At 36.2% G+C, this 21,111-nt stretch overlaps 1 protein-coding gene across 1 annotated transcript in view; it reads right to left on the bottom strand.

Annotated features, from left to right (window-relative positions):
* Positions 1-5,968: 5,968 nt before the first annotated feature.
* Positions 5,969-21,111, bottom strand: part of WDR36 (WD repeat domain 36) — a 38,002-nt gene continuing 22,859 nt past the window's right edge. The window contains exons 17-23 of the mRNA XM_012473938.3: positions 17,629-17,736; positions 16,151-16,248; positions 15,590-15,735; positions 12,781-12,900; positions 12,512-12,593; positions 10,895-11,082; positions 5,969-9,743 (exon numbers count right to left, since the gene is read on the bottom strand). Of these exons, the coding sequence (XP_012329361.2) occupies positions 9,594-9,743; positions 10,895-11,082; positions 12,512-12,593; positions 12,781-12,900; positions 15,590-15,735; positions 16,151-16,248; positions 17,629-17,736 (892 nt within the window). The 3' untranslated portion in view covers positions 5,969-9,593. The remainder of the gene's footprint in view (positions 9,744-10,894; positions 11,083-12,511; positions 12,594-12,780; positions 12,901-15,589; positions 15,736-16,150; positions 16,249-17,628; positions 17,737-21,111) is intronic.

The following is a 21,111-nucleotide window of genomic DNA, read 5'->3' as shown; positions in this document are numbered from 1 at the left end:
ATTTGAAAAGCTAAACAAAAAAAGTAAAAAGTATAATACAGTAAAAAAAAAAACTAAATTAAATATGAAGTGCATAAAAATATATAGGCAGTAACACCCAGAATCAATATTTGTTGATATTTTATCTTAATTTAAAAATACACAAAACATTGCAGAAAAAAGTCTCCTTTGTACCCAGTTCCAGGACCATTGACCCCCACATATTCCCAGAGGTAGCAGCGGACATGATTTTGGACACCCCCGACTTTCTATTGCCTTTCTCATGGCCCCCATCTCTGAATGCTTCCTGTCTCTCTCTGCAGTACCATGCCCCTCCCACTCCCTTTGTTCAAGATCGATGGCAGCTGTCCTCTTTGTGTGGCCTCCCCTGGCTCCAAGAAGGCGGATGTGTGCTGCCTCTCTCCTGCAACACTCATCTCCTGTACTTGGGGGTCAGGGACCTTGTCTTATATGCGTTGGGATCTCCGTCCTGCCATACCCCATACAGGATTATTGAATGAACCACTGAGAAAAGGGAATGGAATGGGTTGAGAGAAGCACACAGTTCCACATACACCTTTTTCCTTACCTGTTGTATCCCACATTTTTGAAGTACCTTCACTTCACCTCCTTGTCACCACAGCAACAGAGATGAACAACTCATCTCTGCCCACTGCCTCCACCTTTCCACACAGTGTGCCAAGAGCTAAAACTGCACCCAGGCCCCTGGAGGATGGCCCTCAGCTCCAGGAACCACGTCTGACAAACTGCAAGGCTGATTCCTAGTCTCTGCTTCCCCAAGCCTGGCCATCAATTATCAGCCAGAGAATGGAGACATGGTGTCTTCCAAGGAAAAAAAGAGCTTTTTTTTCCTCCTTAATTGTTTTATCTCTTCACATGCACAGCTTTTCTAAGTTACCAAACCCTTTGTTAAAATGAGAATGGTAGTGAAGCAGCATGCAGGCATTTCTTCATATTGTACTTTCTTCCCTTCAGGTATCTATGTGTATTTTGAGGCTACTCGGGAATTCCTGTACATGCACACAAACACACACACACACACATCCGTGTGTGCCAGACTTTGAAACAAAGGGAGAAACTCGGCCAGGCGTGGTGGCACATGCCTGTAATCCCAGCACTTTGGGAGGCCGAGGCGGGCGGATCACGAGGTCAAGAGATTGAGACCATCCTGGCCAACATGGTGAAGCTCCGTCTCTACTAAAAATACAAAAATTAGCTGGGCATGGTGGTGCAGGCCTGTAGTCCCAGCTACTCGGGAGGCTGAGGCAGGAGAATTGCTTGAACCTGGGAGGCAGAGGTTGCAGTGAGCCGAGATCGCGCCACTGCACTCCAGTCTGGTGCCTGGTGACGGACTGAGACTCTGTCTCAAAAGAAAAAAAAAAAAGGGAGAAACTCTTAGCAGTCACTCTTTGCAGAGTGTGAAGGCTTAGAAACATCTCCTTTATCTTGGTTCTAAAAGAGAGCAAGGCAAAAGGCTAAGCAAAATAATATAAAAGAATAATGAGGCCGGGGGCGGTGGCTCACGCCTGTAATCCCAGCACTTTGGGAGGCCGAGGCGGGTGGATCACGAGATCAAGAGATCGAGACCATCCTGGTCAACATGGTGAAACCCCGTCTCTACTAAAAATACAAAAAATTAGCTGGGCACGGTGGCGCATGCCTGTAATCCCAGCTACTCGGGAGGCTGAGGCAGGAGAATTGCCTGAACCCAGGAGGCGGAGGTTGCGGTGAGCCGAGATCGCGCCATTGCACTCCAGCCTGGGTAACAAGAGCGAAACTCCGTCTCAAAAAAAAAAAAAAAAAAAAAAAAAAAAAGAATAATGAGCCAAAATACAAGCTTCATAAGGACAGGGATTTTTCATATGCTTTGTTTTCTAACCTAGCTCAAGACAATAGAACAGCATCTTAGACAGGGCTAAGTATTTGTTGAAGATAGAATGAATACATTAATGATTGAAGGAAGGAAAGATGAATGATCACAGCACTGTGAGCTGGATGGGGAAGCTGCCAGGTATGTGACTTCTTTTTGGTATATGATGCTTCATGGAAATTAAATCCACATGGTAGCGTGAGTCCAGGCTTCGATAACTCACTCACTCACCATTCCGTCACCCACTGGGCTTGCATCATATTTTAGCATGAGTCCAGGCTTCGATAACTCACTCACTCACCATTCCATCACCCACTGAGCTTGCATCATATTTTAGCACGAGTCCAGGCTTCAATAACTCACTCACTCACCATTCCATCACCCACTGGGCTTGCATCATATTTTACTCTAGAGAATAGGGTGTGGCCAGGAGTGAGGAAACAGGGCCAGAGTTCTGAGGCAGACATCATTCTGCAAAAGTTCAAATGAGAAAAAATAAATTAATAGTAAAGACTGGAATTGAGCTAGAGATAGTGGAGAAAAAAAAGGGTAGCCAAACAAAACAAAACAAAACAAAACAAAAACCCTGGCTTTGAAATATTCATTCTTGGCTGTGGTAGCAATAAACAATATTGTTAAATTTTCAAAAATTGGTTGTAAGGCTTTATGGAATTTTTTTTATTTTCAGAGAACAGTAAACTATTGTTATCTACATGTCTGCGGTGTCAATAAATCATCTTAACAAAATAGAGATAAAACTAAGTTTTGAATATTTTATGACGTACCTTTTCAGAGACATTCAGTAGACTCAGCTGGAATTGGAAATTAGCATAATTGGAATTGGAAAATTCAGCATATTGTACACAGAAACTGGAAAAAAGATCCCTACAGAATTCTTTATTTTATATATCCAACTGATTAAATTTCACCACGAGCCCTCATATTACTAGATTTAGGATGGGGAACAAAATTACCAATTAAAAAGTATCTTAGTCTCTTTCACATTAACTTAGGCTCTTTTGGATAATACTTTGTGAGATTTTATGTTCAAATTCCCTACCATGTCTGTTTCTTTCCTCACAAAGTAAGGTTCATGATGTGCGAGTGCCTTCTGAGTTGCCAGACTCTCTTCTCATCTCCCTTCACCAGGGCCATGGTCCCACCTAGCCTGTGCCCTGAGCCACACAGTGGAGCAGCCACACTCTGCCACTGGGGCTCTACAGCAGGCCTCTTGGCATTCTACTCCCAGCTGCCTCACTCATTCCCCTCAGGGAGCAGGTGGAAACCTCCAGAGCCCTCCCAGTGTCACCCACAGTCATGGAAACTGTGTGAGCTGTCACTGTCATTTCTTTCTGCCTAAGTCACACCCCTTGACTATGGCTACCATACGTCAGGACAGAGGCCCTGTGAGTCAATCTCCTCCAGGGGAGTCAGGACTTAGCCCCACAACTCTGGAGTTCTACTTAATGTACCCAGTGATTTCTCCAACGAATCCTCCATTCCCTTTTCCCCTTTTACTTCTAGATCTGGGGCCGGGGTCTACAAATCCTATCTTGAACCCTTTTCCTCACTTTCCCTCCTTGAGGTTTCTTCCTAGAATGAAGAGGGATCACAGGTGAGAATCTTATGCCTCATAGCCTTCTTTTTTCCCTTCTCCAGTTCTAAGTTCAGTTATATTAAGTCCCCAGCAAGGTTTGTTAAAACACATATTGCTAGCCCCTACCCACAGAGTTTTTATTTCAGTAGTTCTGTAGTGGGGCCTGCATTTCTAAGTTCCCAGGTGATGTTGATATTGCTAACTGGGGAACCACACTTTGAGAACCACTGACCTATACTGTTTGTTACCTTCTCTAATATCACTGCTCCCTTTCCCTTGCAGTAAGTCCATGGCTTAGCCTTAATGGGGGAAGGACTGCAAAGTATATGCCTTATATTGTATTAAATTTATATCTCAATCAGTCAGTGAGATTACTCTTGGAAACAATTTTGGCTTGAGAGTTTCAGGATCTCAAACTATTAACAACAGAAAACAAGAGTCTGCAGAGCACAAATAAGACTAATAATGACCAAAAATGTATAAGAATAATTCTTTAAAGACTGATGTGGTCTTGCTCCTTTGCCTTTCCAAACATATCACCTTTTCTGAGATTGAGGCAACTTTCTCATTGGAAGGAGACTACTTTTTTTTGCAGGGCTGTAAGGTGAAATACTATGCAAATACACATAATATATCATTCAAAAACAGGATTTTTCAGTGACATGATAGCTTTCCATCCTCTAAAAATGTAATCTTCACTTTAGCATAACAGAGTTATGAGAGAGATGAAGACAGGAAGGTGGGGGTGTGTGTGGGTGGGCGAAGTTTTGTCCCTGGAGGATGGTGAAAAGCTTATAAAAAGAAAACAAAGGGATTCCTCTTTCTCCAGATGAAGAAAGGGAAGTGCGATAAATGAGGGGAAGACTTAGGACCCATATGGGAGGGTTTTTAGTCACCAGTGCGCAATCTCAAACTCTAGGAAGAGGCTGCACATCAAGTGGATTGTTGACTGCCTTTGGCACGTACTGGTTGCAGAGGAAAAACACAATCAAAAGAATGAAGCACTCTGCAAAGAAAAGCAGAATTCAAAGAGTACTTCTTGCATTTCTGTGTCACAGGTTACAAAAAACTCCTGAAAACAAAATGACCTAACCCTTATTAGATAATCCAGTATTCCTGAATTCTTAAATTTCCCTTCCTGTTTAAAGATAATAATTTGCAGTCATGAGTCCTAAATAACACGATAGAAAATATAATTAAAAAAATATTAACATCAGCCTTGCAGGCAAACACATTAGTAAAATCTTCTCAATGACCTGGCTCTCCCTGGGCACTTTGACTATTTAATGCTCATTTAGCTTGTCAGAAAACAAAATTACAACAGTTATAAATTTAATTGGCTTTTATTCACCATTCATCAGGGAAGCCCTTCATTCTATAAAGTAGAATGAGAACTCCCACTGGGCAATAGCAGAACAGGGAGTTTTATAAGGTGAGAACAAGGAAATGGAACACTAGAGAAAAAAGGTTAACATCAGGCTACTTTTTTGTAAGGGTTAAAGTAGAAGAGACTACCTTATTGTGCTGACTCAGGTAGACTGAAATCTCCTGTTTTCAAAGGTAACAATGGTCGTTTTGGTATCTACCTGCTTCACTGAAGTTTCAGTTTGATTATATGGCATTTAGCATGAGTGACTTCATTATAGTTTGGTCTGGTCTGCTGGGACCCAGTGCAGAAAGCTCAGTGCAAAACCATGGCCTTCCCAAATTTTTTGACAAGCTGTTTATGTCAACCTAAAATAAACAAAAGGGTATGAATCTAATTTAAAGAGAGTTTATAAATGTGCAAAGTTTAAGGATAGCCCACCCAGAAACACCAACTCCAAAGAGTCAGTATTCTAAAGTAGAGAAGTTAAGGTTTCATTTATGTAGGCAGAGACAGAGGAGTTTCTTTTAGCAGGATTATAACATTATTCATACAAGGTTGGGAAATAGTTATAGGAATTTGGTTATAGGTTTTTTTTTTGGGAAGGGTACATGTAGCATTTTTTATAGAGGGTGAAATACTTGTAGGTTTTCTGACATCTGGTCTAAGCAAAGCAGGATAATAAAGGGGAAATTGATCTATAACAAGGTCATTAAAAAGGCAAGAGTTTTTTTGTTCTTGACATCATTTAATTATCTCTAGTCATTGCACAGAAGCAGCAAAATAAGAAAGTGGGTTGATCTATAATCTAAGAAAAAGAAGTAGCCATATGTGACTGAGATCAAAGTCACACCTCTCTCAAGGCTTAAAATGTTTTGGGGATTATAACAGCTTTTAAATTATATTTATTTTCATACAATACAAAATGTATTTCAATCAGTCTACATATTTTCTATCCTCAGTGCTTTTACCTTTAAAAAGGGCATATATTAAGTATAAAACTTTCTAATGCACAAAAATTGCAAGTACACAAATATTGGCTAGGAAATAAAGTCTCATCAATGGCAGAAGATAAAATTCTTTTGGATTTTCTAGTGAGACTGTATTGACAAAGTGTTCGGCAGTTGAGATTGGAATATAAAAATCATTTTACCACAAAGAGCAACAACCAATTATAATATGTATTAGAAAATGAAATTTCCTCATAGTAACAAAATTCCCAGAATGCCAAAAAGTGTTTATTTTATATATTTATTATATATATATGAAAATCCATGAAACCAAAAGCTCTCCCACAAAAGATGATTTAATGAAGACATTCATTGTTCTTGAAGGGAAATACAGGTGGTCCTGAACGACACAGGTTTGAAATGCAAAGGTTCACTTATATGCAAATTTTTCTTCAACCAAACACAAATAAAACATATGGTATTTGAGGGATGAAAAACCCTCAAATACAAGGGCTGACTTTTCATATGCATACCTGGGACCTGCTCGGATTTTGGTATCCACAGGAGTCCTGGAACTGGATACCAAGGGAGGACTGTACTCAGTATTATAGGTCTCTCCAAATCAGTCCTGTAAATGTGGTGCAACCCGTATCAAAACTTCAAGAGATATGGTAACCAGCAGTCAACAGATTTTTATAAAACTTTAGGAAGGCTTTGCCCCAAATCTGAAAACATACCAAACTATAATCAAAGTAATGCATTATTAGGAATATCAAATAGCTCAATGAAAGAATTTAACACATAATGAAGTAGCATTTCAAATCAGACATTAAGAGTGGACTTTTCAATAAATGAGTTTTGAACAGACATTGGAGGCAGTGCTCTATGTTACACTCTTCACAAAAATCAATTCTAGATAAAGATCTACACATTAACTACTCACACAGAATCATGTCATAGAGGAAAACATGATAAATGTGAAATGTGAAATCAACACATGTAAACATAGGAAGATATATATTGTAAATGTCTTAGAAAATGATTTGCTTTGGCCAGGCGTGATGGCTCACACCTGTAATCCCAGCACTTTGGGAGGCTGAGGCGGGTGGATCACGAGGTCAGGAATTTCAGAACAGCCTGACAAACAAGGTGAAACCCTGTCTGTACTAAAAATACAAAAATTAGCCAGGCATGGTGGTGCGTGCCTGTAATCCCAGCTACTCGGGAGGCTGAGGCAGAATTGCTTGAACCCAGGAGGCAGAGGTTGCAGTGAGCCAAGGCCACAGAACTCCAGCCTGGGTGACAGTGCAAGACTCTGTCTCAAAAAATAATAATAATAATTTGCTTTATATCTTGAAGTAAAAGTCATGAAATTAATCAATTTGATTGTACACAAATATAAAACATTTATTTAAAAAGACACCATGTAAAATTAAAGCCAAATGGCTAAGTAGGAGAAAACACTGGCAACAGGCATAAAAGATTAACATAGAAAATACACGAGAACTCCTAACAAATCTGTGAGATAAAAGGACAAATCATTCAATAGAAAAATGAGCAGTAGAGGAAAAAGACAATTCACAAATATGTTTATATGTTCTAAAATAAACATACAAAAACATGTCCATCCTCACTAGGGAGAAATTTGATTTAAAACAAAAATAATTTTTAATTAGATTAATAAACATTACAAAAACTTAATAGCAAGTTTTGTTAATTATGTGGGGAAGCAGATTCTCATTTGTTGCTGAGGGGAACTATAACTTGATCCAGCCATTCTGGAAGCCAAATGGAAGTATCTCTTCAAATTAAAAATGCTTATACTCTGGCCTGAAATTGAAATCCTAAGCATATACTACAGAGAAATCCGTATATGTACAAAAAGGGCTCATGTAGAATGATGTTCCTTCCAGCACTGTTTGTAATTATAAAGGAAAAAAAAGGAAGGAAAACTTCCTTAAGTGTCTATCATAGGCAAAATAGACTGTTGGACACTGCAAAAGAGATTAGGTAAATGTGAATGTACAAAAATAAAAAACTCCCGAGTAGAAACAGCAAGCTGTAGAATCATATACCTATATGTTCGTAAAAATTACAACTATACATTTCCTGCGGCTGCAGATAATATATACATATTCTTAAACACTCATAAAAACAGTCTAAAACAAGATCTAGGAGAGTTAATAACTTACTTCTACAGAGGGTATTGGGACTGAAGATGGTTTTCAAAAAAGTACACAACCAAAATGTAGTCATATATTATATGTGTAATTTAAAAATTTAAAGATAAACCAGTATGCACAGATTGATATATTTTTAAGGAAAATACAGACAAATAAAATTATATTTTGTATTTCTTTCCTGCCCTTGATGGAAACAGTACATGAAAAGTCTAGAAGATTACCTGCCAAAATGATGATGTAATACTACTAAATATATCTCCGAGAGCAATACACTAAAGTCTATATGCTCACTTTAAAAAGAGGAGAAAATTTGGTTCATGATTTGTATAAGCAATTTTATCATTTTGTTTTAGTGATTTACAATCTTTACTAGGTACAGAATTATATATTGGAATTTTGCCATATTCCAATTTAGAATATAGTATTTAGGAAAGAGGAAAATAAATTTTTTAAGTTAGAACTTAAGTCATTATTAACATTTCCATCAGTGGCTTTAATAAGTCAATACACATTTCTAAAAAAACCCTGAAATTCAGTACAATAACCAGATCGGTTTATTTCCTTAGTAGTTTACTAATTTTTACCTTATATCATTAAATAAAAACATGAACATTAAAGGTATCATCGGTAAATGCCTTTTGCTTCTTCTGGAGATTATTCCCTAAAACTCTTATCTGAACAAGATGCTACTGGTGTTTGTATTCAACCCACTGCATTTCATGAAAGACCCAACTTTTGAGTGTATAAACTAAGAATAGTTTTTAGATCACTGTGTTTGAAAGAACTGCTTATTTTTAATTCATGTATTGCAAAAGTCTTGAGCCATAAAAAAAACCAAAATGATGATGAGGAAAAAAAGAAAACTCCAGGGCTACCTGGTTTCCGAACGGCTGTGAAAGAAAACTGTATTCAGCAGTATCCTCCCAAATAAAAAGGTCATCAGTGAGGAAGGAAAACATTTGAAGGCCAACTTCCGATGGAATTTGGAATTTCCCTTACCTATCCTTGTTATCAGTTTAAATGTCTATAGCAATTTGCCTTGGGCAAGGAAGGGCCTCCCACATTTCTGATCCATGAACAACTTCTTTTCAGTATGTTACGATGGAGAAAAGCACTAGGCCACTCTTATATCTGACATTTTCAATTTAATTCAGCAATACTTCACAGTGAACATGCAGCATCTCTTGTATGAGATAGATACTCAAAAAACATAAGCAGGTCATATATTTTTTTTAAATCATATAAAAGTTAATGTGAAGAGACTCAGAAAATAAATAATTTGAGCAGATTCTTTAAGTCTTCAAAACAAAAGGTAGGTATAATTTATTTTTTTAAACTTTTTGGAGAGATGGGATCTTGCTTGCTATGTTGCCCAGGCTGGTCTCAAGCAATCCTCCCGCTTTGGCCTCCCAAAGTGCTGGAATTACAGGCATTATCCATAATGCCTAGACGGCATGTGTGATTTTACTTCAAGAAAGTATTTAGCATTTAAAGTGGAGATTTACTGACCAGTCAGGAGTGCTAGCCCTTATTTTCTTTTCACATTGACACTGGGAAAATAAGAAATGAGTTCAATTGAACCTATTTAATATGTAAGTCTTTGATTTGTTTAGTCACAAATTTATTTTCATAACAAAGCACTTTTGAGATAATTTAAAATACACATGCTTTGATTGAAGAGTGATTGCAAATGGATCCAGTTTTCTTCCACCTGGGATGACAAATTTGTTATTTCTTCTAGGAGTATTGGCTCTGAAGGAAGCATTTTAAGGTGTAACTGCAATGAAAAAAAAATGACTGTTTAACATTTAAGACAATTAAAATTTTAACTAATCTGGATTCAATTTTTCTACCAAAGGAACCATAAGACATTTCTTAAGTGTTGGTTTATTCCTATCTCCCATTTTCCCTTCCTCTATCAAACTTTTTTTTATTATAAGCTCCTTTATGGTACTATCGCTTCTCTGGTAGAATTAAAGTGGTCATCACTCTTCTCCACCTAAAGACAGTCCTGATACAGATCCAGAAACAAGGTCCTGGTTCTAACACTAAATTCACATTTCCACATTGCTGTATGGTTTTCCTCTCAATATACCCCACTGGTAATAAATGGCACACAGAGTCCTGTATTTCTAAAATTTCGGTAAATTCATATTTGGGAACTAACACTTAGCAACTTTGGAAAAAGATTTAGAGACAATTTGTGGCATTTCTGTATTTTAATCCTACATGTCACTTCCTAAATATCTAACTTTTAAATAATTAGGTAAACTGAACTCATTTTAGGTATGAATGGGATAAAAATCAAATCTATTATCACCGTAAATTGGCATCATCTACCTCCTTCAACACATTGTACCACTAAAGCAGACTCTCAAAACATGAGTTCTCCACTATACTAATCTTAAAATAACTCTCTTATTGTCAAATGATCAAAACTCCTTTACCAAGGATAGAAGTAAATATTTTGATTTCAGTAGTAAAACAAACAAACAAAACCCGATTTTCTATTTACAATCACAAAAAACTTCCAAAATGTAACTAACCACTGAAAAAAGAAAAGTTAATAGTTCAGCACATTGGTTCAAGCAGACAGCATCAAGTCAGGGGGTAAAGTCAAAATTGTTGTGCAGTTGAGTAAAAAAGGAAAACAAGACTACCAAGCTGTACTGTCCAGCTGTCCAATGTGGTAGTCAATAGCCACATGTGGGCATTTAAATTTAAATAAATTAAAACTGTATAAAATTAAAAATTCAGTTTCTTGATCACATTGTCTACATTTCAAGTATTCAGTAGCTACATGTGGCAAGTGGCTACAATATTGGAAAGGGTGGATATAGAACATACCCGTCTTTGCAGAAAGTTCTATTAGATAGCACTGCCACAGAGGAAGACAAGCTGGGCAGTACCATCTGACATTAGACTTACCTTTAGAAACAATGCAAGGTATGCCTGGGCTAACTCGAAATCACGCTTTCTGTCCAGCATCATCCCAATCATTTTCAAAAAGCTCTGCATGACTTCTATAGACCCACCACAATCAGGAGACAAGCTTCGCAGCTCTGTTTCAATTCCTGATGGGCCTAATTCTTTCAGAAGGTTGAGAGCCATGTCATCTGCATTAAATTTTAAAAAGAGTCCAGTTATGATTTGATTATACTCATTTAACACAGAAAACCACAGTTTTCCTTCCATACCCCAAACAGGATATATTTAAATGGCATGGGAAATTCTTCCTGTCAATTAATTTTTTTCATATTATATAGAATGAAATTCAAAATAATTGAAAATCAGTACAAATGATGACAGCAATAAAAAAGAAAGTACTTAAAACACTTTTTTTCTGTAATTTAACATTTTTTCCTGTTAAAGAGAATCTAATGCCTCACAACAGACACTTTAAAATTTAAAAATGCTCATATCTCTCTCAGAGTAAATCCTAATATAAGAAGGCTATAAAGATACAAGCAAAAGTATTAATAGTGGTTAGCAGTGGGAATCTGATGAGGTATAATAATTTATTTTTCTTTTTTATTGTTATAAAGTTATAAAAGTATATAATCATTAGGAAATTTAATACTAACAATACAGAAATATATAAAATCAGAGGGGAAAGACCCCACCCCTTATTCTTACCCAGCCCAAACCTACTTCTTCTCCCTAGAAGTGTTGTTTCATATGCACCCTAAGAAAACATACTTAATACACTTACAGCTGTTTTTATGAGTCACTTAATATGAGAATTGCAGTGACTATGCTTTAGCTTTCTGAAAAAGAACATCACCAATGACAAAAGTCTAATCAATTTTAGATCCTTCAGTATATATTAAACAACAGTGTTTTTCTTTGTCTCCCCATAAACATTAAGAAGTCATTTACAAAGCCTCGTTAGTATCATTCTTTGACTTTTGCTAATGTGGACTCAAGTGATCTTGGTATGAAAACAAAAGCAATTGAATCAAAACAAGAGGATAAGTTAAAATTATCAGGAGAGTGACCATGATTTTTTAAGTGATTACAGCTCTTATGGCTAATCACTCTATTAGCTACAGATTGTAGACTTCAAAATTTAAATATATTAACAAAAGAGGTAGATTAAAACATTTCCCTTTTAATAGAATAATTTGCGAATATATGAACTCATCTAAGCAGTCTGCTGTATTACAAATTATAAATAAAAACAAAAGGCTTGCAAATTTTCTGATACAAAAATGACATACCAAACTTTTACACTTAATTCACATCAAGAAGGTTCTCCTTATTATAAATGTGGTCAATAAATGTGTCCATCTCCAAATAGCAAAAAATAAATTAGATATATGAAAAATCTTCAACAGATTTTTATAATATCAATACCATTTGAGAGTTTAGTGAACTTATTTAATATAAAAGCTAAAATCATTTGAAATTAAAATCAAAATTTAAATCATTTTAATTTTCACTTTCTTTTCTTTACTGAGAACTCTGATAATACTTCTTTCAACTTCTCATATAAAGTAAAATAAGCTGAAGATATTTGTTAAAATATTTTATAATTCAACTTACATTTATTATTTACCAGTCCTTCTTCAAGTTTCAAGCAGAAATCTGATTTTTGAGCCAAAACTCCAAGATTTACCACTTTAGACTTAAACAAAAACAAATACACATTATTCAAGTAATACAAGTAACAGTCGAAAATGTACAGTTTGTAATTAAAAGCTATCATTAATTTACCCTGTATCTGTAAAACTAGGTCTTGGTAAAGAAGTGCACAAAACACATACAAACAAACATACACTCATATACTTAGAATGTTCTAATTTGTTTTTTACCTGCTGAGGATCATTATTTTGTTCAGGTGCAGCATATCTGGGTACAAGGCCAGGAATTGTTGGAATGAAAAATGGTGCTGATTTGGGTACTTTGGGTGGTTCCCTTGGTTTATTCTTTTTCTGATTAAGAGAAAATGAGAAAGAAAAATAGCAATTATCCTGCCAACGATTTCTAGTATTTAATTTTAAATCAATTTTAAAACAAATACCAAAAAGTAAAAGAGGAATGAAACTCTTAGAAAGTTAAAATACAATCTCTTCTGACCAATACCCAGAGCTAACCTTAACCTGGAATTTCCAATGCAGATCTCTTGCACCCTTGCTGACAGGCTGAAAAAAAGTGACAGGAGAAATTCTACCAAGGGCACAGGAGAAATTCTAAGATGAACAAAGCTAATCTTCCTAAAATATGAATATTTACTTGAATATTTAAATAAACTTCTTTTGTGTATTGAGTACAAACTCTTTCATAAAACAGGATGGAAAGCAAAATTTACATAAATTCTTAATAGAAAAGAGTTTCTCAAATTACTTTTCTCCAAAAGAACTTTGGAGCCATAAGCAGACTGACATTATAAATAATTTGATAATCTTCTTGCAAAGTACAGCTCTAATTCTTCTATTTCATTGGAATTTTAATTTTTCCTTAGTACTCTGTGCTTTTAAAATGCAATAAAATATGATTGCTGGTTTGTAAATATTTCAAATGCTAGTAAAATTATATAAGGAAAAACTCCATTGCAATTTCCACTGAAAGAATTTTGTTTTAGTGAGTACACTGCTACATATCAGTATCTCAGGAACATTTTCCTTTAGAGGTGGAGTTCCACTCCATTGCCCAGGCTGGAGTGCAGTGAGCTCACTGCAAACTCCGCCTCCAGCGTTCAAGCAATTCTCCTGCCTCAGCCTCCTGAGCAGCTGGGATTACAAGCATGTACCAACATGCCTAGCAAATTTTTGTATTTTTAGTAGAGACAAGATTTCACCATGTTGGCCAGGCTGGTCTCAAACTCCTGACCTCAAATGATCCACCTGCTTCGGCCTCCCAAAGTGGTGGGATTACAGGCATGTACCACTGCACCCTGCCTCTCAGGAATATCTGATGAAAGAGCCCTTCTACGGTAAAGTGCCTGATAAAGAAGTCTCACAATTCCACCTCACATTATTCTTCTATTCTTTAGGAGCTCTGCAACCTTAGGCAGACTTTCTATTCCAAAGTGGAGCCATAGGCATAAAAGAAAATGATTACGTGAACACAGGACAAAGCACTGCCAACTGTAGTGTAGAGCCCTTTAGGATGATGGAGACTGTAAGGAGTCACAGTTACCATTCTAACGCACCATTCTTGAGTTAGAAAGGGGACAGTCACTGATGTGTTAAAACCATAAGGCTTTGAAGGAACTCCATAGTGCCCTGAAAATTATCTAATCTCACAAAGAAAAGCAAAAATAGAAGTTATCCACAGGACAAATATAAACCATTATCTTGGTACACTCTTATTTAATAGAAAATAAAAATATTAGAGGTTTTAGCATATTCCTCTCATAAAGATAATCCACTAATCTTTGATACAAGATTTTATGTAGTACGAACTGCATCTTAGTGAGGACCACAGCAGCCCAAAAACTCAGCTCAATTAATTGAGCATTATTCTGACTGCTCCCCTCACAGTAATCTACTTGCACAGTTTAATGCCTTGCATTTGAACTATTTCATAAAGTACTCCCTTCAAAGCTGACAGTGTGGACACCATGATGAAGAGATTTGACACCATGCTTCTAGACAGCCCACCTTTATATGGATGACTAATCTCTCAAAAAGTCAGCAAGTAAAAAGAAGCAATTTTAACTTCTGTGAGGAAACGTTATGTGAAAACTTCTCTTTCCTTATCCAAGACACGCATTTCTTTTCTTGTGTTATTAGTTACAAGGATAGTTACATCTTGTTAGTTACTTATGTCAGTGTTCTTTAAACTTTTTACCAGAGCCCATACTGTGACCTAAGTCACCTAGCGGATCTAGTTTATGTGTATGTCTAACCAACTCAAGTTTCACCAAACAATACTTGCATTCATGATCAAAAGGTAACCTGAAATTTTTCACTCTATTGTATTCCTTTTGGTAGTTTTTGTTACTCACTAGTGGGGGTCATAAAACATACTCTAAAAAAATACTAATCTATACCATAGTTGTCCATTTTTCATGCATAATGATAAATTCCTCAAGGACACGGGCTACGATTTTTCTTCACCACCATACTCTCCAGGTACATTATTTAGTAGCTAGTTCATGTTAACTTACATATCTGGCCCTGATACAGCAAGTTCTAAAAATCTTTCAGTAGATGACAGAGTATGGTGTAAGACAGGGCATGGTGTGAGATAAAGGGTTAACTTAATAAAATGAAAACCTAGTGAAATTTCTCTGGTCCTCAAATGCCTACCAGTAGAAATACATTATAATAGCTATTTTTTTGTTCCCACTTGTGTTAGAAACTTATATAAAAGTGATTTATTAAGCTGGATTTTAAAGGATTAGTTTCCAATAGCTCTGTACAGGCTGATGTTTTGCCACATCCAAATGTCTGCTGAGTTTCTCAAAGTTGACATAAATATGAATATCTTGTGATAATCACACCATACTAAGTAATACTTGATTAAATGGAATTGTCACTGTTATCTTATACATTAACTGCTCCTCCTAATGACCTCAAAGTAGGGGAAGTTCTCTCTGCTTAAAAACATAAAAATGCTTCTGGATGCGTGCTTAGGGTCTATTAAGTACATTAATTAAGTGTATTATAGTATTACCTTAATAACATCAAGATTAAGAAGGTTTTTCCATCGTGATTCAGGAAGAAGTGAAAGAGTCACCAATTGCTCATCCAACTGTTCTGGTGAATCATATTCTATCATTTCATCACTTGGTTCTACTGTTTCTTCTGATACTTCTACATCTTTAAAAAATGTTCAGGTAAAACAAATTAACCCAAAATGAGATTTTTACCATATAAAAGCAACTTAATTAATTTCAAATTCATCTGTGTTTCATAACATGTTCACTCAATGCAGCCTTGTAAACTGTTCATTTATTTCATTTCCTTATCCCTGTCTTTTCCTTATTTTCTCATATTAACTACAACTCCTATCACTAGCCCCAAAACACCTTCTTCACTGGTAAACTATTTGATATATTATCAATGCCACATCAATTATATTTCTGCATAAATTCACAAAGTCATTCAAAGTCTTTTTTATATCAGTTAAAAACACTTTGGTTGAATGCACTAAACTTTGCCTTTGGTAGCAGTATCTCCTATATTAGGTTTATAATATTACACCTCAAAAATTACTTTGCAATTTTGTGATTACCTTGGGTTTGGCAAGTACCAGGAAGCATTACTACTGAAGGGACATAATCTGTAGGAAGTGGCCGTAATGAAACAACTGAATACAGAGAGATATTGGACCTGAGAAAACAAAACATAAGCAATATTTTAAAATTATAAAAAGTTTATTCAGGGAAACACTCTACAATCTTGAATTTGACTACAGACTTCTATTAGTTAAAAAAAGACCTCAAAGATAGACTGTATCAATTTAAAAATGCCTTGATTTATGTCATAGATGCCATTATAAATAATAAAGCCATGTAAATTATTGAGTCTCTTTCCTGACATAGTATTAAAGACAGACCAGTAGCAGCTAATACTTTTATAAGGCAAAATAACTTTCATGTATTGTTTTGACATATATCAACCTTTATTTAAGGATACTGTAACAGAAGGAAAAATGAACTCAGAGAGTAAGTCAGAGTGTGACTGTGCTGAGCATATTCTTGCAGTTGCTGAAAGATCATAGATTCCCCTTCTCTAGAATATCCCTCTAAGTAGCCATATTTCTGCTACTCAGTCTGCACCCTGGCCATGGATGACTAATGAAGATGTAGATACCTGTCCCAAAGTAGGGGATAGGTTTTTTTTCCCCACACTTTATGAAGCTGGAATAGAAAATAAAAATTGAGAATCTCAGGTTTTGAGTTATTAATAGCAGTACTTTATAGAGAAAGGCCATACTCTTGCTGTGAGGTCTCATAGCTACTATTCTTTTCTAAATTGTTGTAGGCTTATGGATTCTAGGAGATACTCCATTTTACAAATTAAGGTGAATAGGGTCTATTTCTATTATATATTAAAATTGCTTTGTATCTTCAAATATAATTATAGCATTTTATAATTAAATGTTTTTTTACAATTCTTTTACCCAATAATAATAGTTAAAAGAATTAGATGTATAAAGTTAGGAAAGAGAAAAAATTTTTTCTAAACACAGGTGATGTTCTATTTATTACGTGCAATCATAATCCCTTAGAAGTTCATCATAAGAGAATTTGAAGATCATATAAGGATCTTTACATGGTTATGAAAAGTCATGCAACTAGAATAAATCTCAGAAAGTATTCTGCTTATATTTGTGCCTTTTTTTATAGACAAAGTAGGCTGAAGTTCAGAAGCGACTGGTCAAGGTCATAAAGTAGTAGTGGGACACTGGCAGGAAAACCATGGCCTGGCTGAGGACTCCTTTTTGCTAAACTTTTAAAACTTACTATTCTTTCTGCAAATAAAAGCCAAATACGTTAACAGATAAAAATCAATTATTTGGTTTAGAATATATACTTAAGCAAACCGGTCTACATGATCAAGCAGATGTTGAATCAATCACAGACTTATAGTGAATTAAGTATGTATGTTAACTTGTGACATTTCCATTTAATGCCCACTTTAGCAACTATAACTCTCTGACAATACAATCTTCGTTATCCCAAAACAACACTGTATGAAAGAACTTACCACAGATAAATTCCAAGGTGGTCCACATGGGAAGTTGCCAGAAAGTCTCCAGTAGGAGACATAGAAACATTCAGAGGAGCCGAGTCCAACAAAAAGCAGTCTATCAGGCTACAGAAATAATTAACACATTAAAATTATTTGAACTCTACCAAAAAAGGATATAATTCACAAAAATATTTTTGCTAAAAGGACAAGGGATAAGAGATGCAGAAAATGTGTGTTGGTGTTTTTTTAATTACCAGTATCAATCAGAAAGTCTCCACTAATAAACAGCTTTCTTAACTAAGTTACTATGTGAAAATAATCTCACTTAATGAGAAAGACACAACATTAACTAGACCAAGTAACTGGAGAAGCAGTTTCAACAAAAGGGAGAAAAGAGGAGGAAATCTGTTTTTCTGGAATACTAAATTTTGGTAGATTGACTTGGGGACAATTCTAAAGACATAAGATTTAAAATAAATCTAATTATTAGTATTCTGTATTTTTTGTTACTTCAGTGAAACTAATGGAAAGCTTAGGCAAAAGGAGAAAGTAATATAACAAAATGGATGTAAATAAGAATGGTAATTTTAAAAAACACCTTTTGAGCAACTGCACCTGTTTTTCAAATAAGTAGTCATGCTATACATGAAACACATGAAAATTCAGTCTCTAGAGTCATAAACCAATTTATGGAAACTAGTCCCATAGCTTTAAAATCCTGAAGGGGTTTACAAGTTGGGGTGAAAGGGAGAGTAACCACAATCAGGTAGAGGACTCAGAATGGGCTTCACAGAGAAGAACATTTGTGTTTGAGGGGAGCTTTACAAATGGACAGGATTTCAATGGATATTGATATCTAGTAGAGAAAGCATTTCCTGGCTAAGAGAAATCTGGCGGATAAGGCAAGAGAAAGTACAATTGTGTATAGTGAGGAGTGCAGTTTTGTAGGACCATTAAGCATAAGCATAAGCATAAGGCTGCATACAATGTTTTATATACCAAACACCTGAGTTTATTTTAATCTTATAATTGATGGAAAGTCATTAACTACTTAAGAGGCGACAGTGGCATAATCTTCACTTTCATAGAAAATTTGCCATCAGAATGCAGAATATATCAGAACAGAGAGAATGGTGAGAATATGTAGTAATCATCTAACAAGCAACAAAGATAACTAGGATGGTGAGAGCAAAAAGTGCAAAGAGGTATATTTAAGAGAAAAAGAGAAAGGCCTATAGTCATCTGAATCCTGCTGGAAAGACTCCTTAGGCTGCCTAAAAGTGAAAGTAGCTTTAAGCAGAGTATACTGGTTTTTAATGACAGCTATTTTTTTTTTTTGAGACAGAGTTTCGCTCTTGTTACCCAGGCTGGAGTGCAATGGCGCGATCTTGTCTCACTGCAACTTCTGCCTCCTGGGTTCAAGCAGTTCTCCTGCCTCAGCCTCCCGAGTAGCTGGGACTGCAGGCGTGCGCCACCACGCCCAGCTAATTTTTGTATTTTTAGTAGAGACGGGGTTTCACCACGTTGACCAGGATGGTCTCAATCTCTTGACCTCGTGATCCACCTGCTTTGGCCTCCCAACGTGCTGGGATTATAGGCGTGAGCCACCGTGCTCAGCCCAATGACAGCTATTCTGAAGTCAATATATTATCCATAGGAAGGTACACACAAATGACTCAAGTTCAGGATGTACATTAATAACACAAATTAATTCAAGAGTAACACTTTTTTTAGTGCTCTGTGTGAGGAAGTATCCTCAGCACTTGAGTGTGCTAACTAATCTAATCTTCACAAACTCTACAAGGCAGATCGTCCTTACCATACAGTCCAGAAAACTGAGGTCCAGTAAGATTTTAAATTCACTCAAGGCAGAAAGCAATTGGGTCAGTATTTTCACCCAAGCAGTTCTACCTGATTCATATTGTTAGCTAATATACATTCTAGTAAAGCCACTACTGAAACTGAAGCACAAAATAGGGCAACAGCTTACACACACCCAGGGTATGCCTACATCTGTGATTCATAGGACACACCGTGAGCAGCTCAAATGTAAATGAAGACTGTCCAGTGGGAGGCATTAAGTTGCTTACCCATGGTAAAATACCTCTCTCAATTTGCTGAAAGAGCCAATAAAAATGTAAACCTTAAACAATGCAAGAAAAGACAACAATTAAAAGCACTGGAAACAAACACACACCAATCAAACTGTGTTTAGGAAAATGACTGCTGTTTAATTGTCCTTTATGGGAAGGGGAGCAATAACCTGTCTGATTTCTGTTCAAGTCTGCTTTGAAAGCACACAAGAATGGCTTTTGTTGGGAATCAAAGGAATTGGGGAAAGCACTTCCTAAACTAACTTATTCTATGCCATAGACTGTTAAGTTATTTACATTAAGCCATTTAATCCAAACAATCCAGAGATGAAGATATTATCCTAACACATACAGATGAAGATTAAACCTACAACACAGCAATTTCAAATCTTAAGGTATCTCCTTTGTCTAAATATTACTCATCAAAAGTTTACGTATGTGAAGGGTAAAACTTCCTAACATGTTTAGGGACTATCTGTTAAGAAGAAAACTTACTGCTTGAGCAAACTTATTTTACTTAAACTATAATTATCTTGTCAACTTCATTGTGTAACTTCATTTCCACAGCTGTGGTGTGTGGGTAGATGGGACTTCCATTATATAAAACTGCCAAATTGAGGAAGGTGGTTTCCACATACACAGCATATTCTACACTGTCACATTAGTTCATAAAACATAAATGCACAGGCTCATCCCAGACCTAAAACTACCATACAGTTTCATGCTAATCTTAAAAAAATAAGTTCAGTCCCAGGTACCTTATAATTTCTTCTGAAAGAATGTGAATACAATTCCTATTCTAAGGGATCAGATTTACAAGATCAGAGCCCTGCATATACATTCAGTAGGTTGTTTCTGATGATTATTCTGACCAAATGGAGACAGTTTCCATATGTACTATTTTCAAAGTACTAAAATCATCTTCCACAGAAATCTTTAAGGAGTAGCACAAAGGGATGTTTTTGCCTCAGTGAGAAATTCAAAACAATGTTCTATTCTAATTCTTCTCATGTAATGCTTCTCAGGAAGTAGCAGTGGGGTAAGAGAACAAATGAAGAATTCTATGAAGACTATTTAATTTTATATATTTCTCACCCCTCAAAGAACTCAATCTGGACTGGGAGTGGTGGCTGATGCCTGTAATCCCAGCACTTTGGGAGAATGAGGTGGGCAGATCATTTGAGGTCAGGAGTTCGAGACCAGCTTGGCCAACATGGTGAAACCCCATCTCTATTAAACATACAAAAAAAATTAGCTGGGTATGGTGGCGTGCACCTGTGGTCCCAGCTGCTCAGGAGCCTGAGGCAGGAGAATCCCTTGAACCCGGGAGACGGAGGTTGCAGTGAGCCGAGATCGCAACATTGCACTCCAGCCTGGGCAACAGAACAAGATCTGAACTTCTGTT

This window comes from Aotus nancymaae, unplaced genomic scaffold (assembly GCF_030222135.1).
Source record: "Aotus nancymaae isolate 86718 unplaced genomic scaffold, 86718_ANA_hifiasm-v0.15.2.pri h1tg000014l, whole genome shotgun sequence".
NCBI classification, from domain to species: domain Eukaryota; kingdom Metazoa; phylum Chordata; class Mammalia; order Primates; family Aotidae; genus Aotus; species Aotus nancymaae.
Note: the sequence above shows the minus strand (reverse complement) of the source record. Positions and strands in the feature narration are given on the sequence as shown.